The 2232-nt window shown below is 68.8% G+C and overlaps 1 protein-coding gene across 1 annotated transcript in view; it reads right to left on the reverse strand.

Moving 5' to 3' along the window:
• Nucleotides 1-1707, reverse strand: part of EMIHUDRAFT_465788 (hypothetical protein) — a gene marked incomplete at its 3' end in the record, with an annotated part of 8690 nt that extends 6983 nt beyond the window's left edge. The window contains exons 1-3 of the mRNA XM_005759269.1: nucleotides 822-1707; nucleotides 458-672; nucleotides 195-319 (exon numbers count right to left, since the gene is read on the reverse strand). Of these exons, the coding sequence (XP_005759326.1) occupies nucleotides 195-319; nucleotides 458-672; nucleotides 822-1640 (1159 nt within the window). The 5' untranslated portion in view covers nucleotides 1641-1707. The remainder of the gene's footprint in view (nucleotides 1-194; nucleotides 320-457; nucleotides 673-821) is intronic.
• Nucleotides 1708-2232: the final 525 nt, after the last annotated feature.

Raw genomic sequence — 2232 nt, forward strand, 5'->3', positions numbered from 1 at the left:
AGGTCAGCGGGGCGTGTAGGTCGTACTGCCTAAGAAACGAAAGCCGGCCGGCTGCTTGGGGTGTAAGAGGCGAGAGACGGGGGGCAGCTGCGTGCAGTTCGTCTAGGCGCTGCAGAACGAGTTCTATCTCTTTAGGGTGGGGGGGAGGAGAAGGGGGATGTTTTTTTTTGGTGGGGGGCGAGGCGGCGACTCACCGATCCCGATGCCGTGCACGAAGACGAGCGCCTCGGTGGGAGGCGTGCCGGCGGGGGCGGGGCGGTACCAGTACATCAGCTCCTCCTCCTTCCGCCGCTCGAAGGACGCGCGCCGCATGACGCACCTGCGCCATGAACAAGTCGGGGCGAGGACGCGCGGTGTCATGCAGAGCACAGCTGAGCACAGCTGAGCACAGCTGCACACGTGTCCTCTCTAGTGTCCTCTCTAGGAGGGTCTGTGTCCCGCATCTGTGGCGACGCACGGCGTGTACGCGGCCGCGCCAACCCCATGAGAGACGGCATAGTAGCTGAGCGGCCGGTGGCGCCACCGGACGGCGTCGGCGGCGGCGCAGTAGCGCCGGATGCCGGGCGACGTCGCGAAGGCGCGGCTCGGCGCTCCGTCCACGTCGCCGGGCATCCGGCGCAGGGCTCCGCTCGCCGCCTCGAGCTTGTCCACCATCTCCCGCAGCTCGCGGTCCTGCGAGGGAGTCGTGGAGGTCAAGCCCTCGGCTCCACCCCGGCTGAAACTCGGGCGGGAGGGAGAGAGAGAGAGGTAGCAGCGAACAGTCACAGCTCAGCGAAGCGGCTAGCGGGATAAGATCTCCTAGCGTCGCAGATGAGAGCGACGTGGGGAGGCGGGGCCTGCGCCGGCGTCAGGTCCGCACGACTCGCGCCGAAGAAGGTTGCGGCGAGCCAGTCGTACACGTCGCCGACGCAGAGATCCGAGTAGGCGACGCCGCCCGCAGACAGCTCTGCGGCCCGGCCCTTGCGGGCTTTGGAGAGGCCGACTCGCCTCGCCGCCCACTCGGCGAGCAACGCCGCAGGGGAGGTTGCACCCGACCCCTCGCGGTACATCCACTCGGCGACAAAGTCGTGCGGCGTCGTCGACGAGTCGGTGAGGATGCGGCGCCACAGCGCGGCCCGCCGCTCCTCGGGCCACGCACGCACGCCGGGCCTCGCAGCGCCAGGCGCGTGGCCGAGGGTCGAGGACGAGAGGTGGGCGGCAGCGATGCAGGCGAGATAAAATGCGGCCTCGCTCGCGACGGCGGCGCAGACGAGGGGAGCGCAGGGCGCGGCGTCGGAGAGCGACCAGGAGAGCGGCAGGCCCTCGGGGAGCAGCCCCGTGGACGCCAGCAGCAGGGAGGAGGCCACCACCGCTGCCAAGGAGAGCGGGCCGACTGCCTCGAGACAGAGCGTGACCGCGACAAGCAGGGCAGTGATGTCCTCCGACGCCGCGTCCACCGCAGCGTCGTCTGCCTCCTCGTGAGGCGCGCTCCACGGCAAGTGGGAGCGGCCAGAGGCGGCAGGCGGGGAGCCGGTCCAAGGCACCGCTTCTGCACTTAAACGCGGCGAGAATTGAACGCGGTCTAGCGGCCAATGAGCGAGCGAGCTCGCTGGGCGAAGGAGCAACGTCGGCGATGCCGAGAGCGAATACGGCGGGATCATAGCGGCGAGGCCGTCGGCGGAGGTCGGAGCACCGAGGGCCTCAACACGCAGACTTCCTCGGCCGAGGTTACGGCAAGGTATGTCTGCCCCGTTCTGGGGGGTACTCGAGGACTGCAAAATTTCAAGGAAACGACGCAAAAGGATTGTATGTGCTTATCACAGTAGCCCCGGGACGGGGGGGGGTCGGGCCTCACCCGGGGCTCACCGGGGCCTGGCCGTCCCCGCCCCCTCCCTCACCTGCCCCACCCCGGGGCCTCACTCGCGATGCGCCGTCCTGGGGGGGGTGCTCGCTGCCCGACCCAGCCAGGGGTACCACGGGCGGGCCACGCGCACGCGGCCCCGTACGCCTACCGCGCGCTCCCGGCCCGCGCCACGCCGCGGCACCACCCGCACACCGCCGAGGCGAGGGAGAGCGGCCTGTGCGGCGTACCACCGCTCACACAGAACAATACTACAAATAAACTAATAAACGGGTGAGACCCCACTCTACTCTGCACAGACAGTCCGCACTGCTCCAAACGCACAAAGTCTCTAACATCTACCGAGGCGGACGCAAAAAAGCGCGCCTCGGCGAGACGGATCGCATCACTTG

Source organism: Emiliania huxleyi (assembly GCF_000372725.1).
Source record: "Emiliania huxleyi CCMP1516 unplaced genomic scaffold EMIHUscaffold_80, whole genome shotgun sequence".
In the NCBI taxonomy this organism is placed as follows: domain Eukaryota; phylum Haptophyta; order Isochrysidales; family Noelaerhabdaceae; genus Emiliania; species Emiliania huxleyi.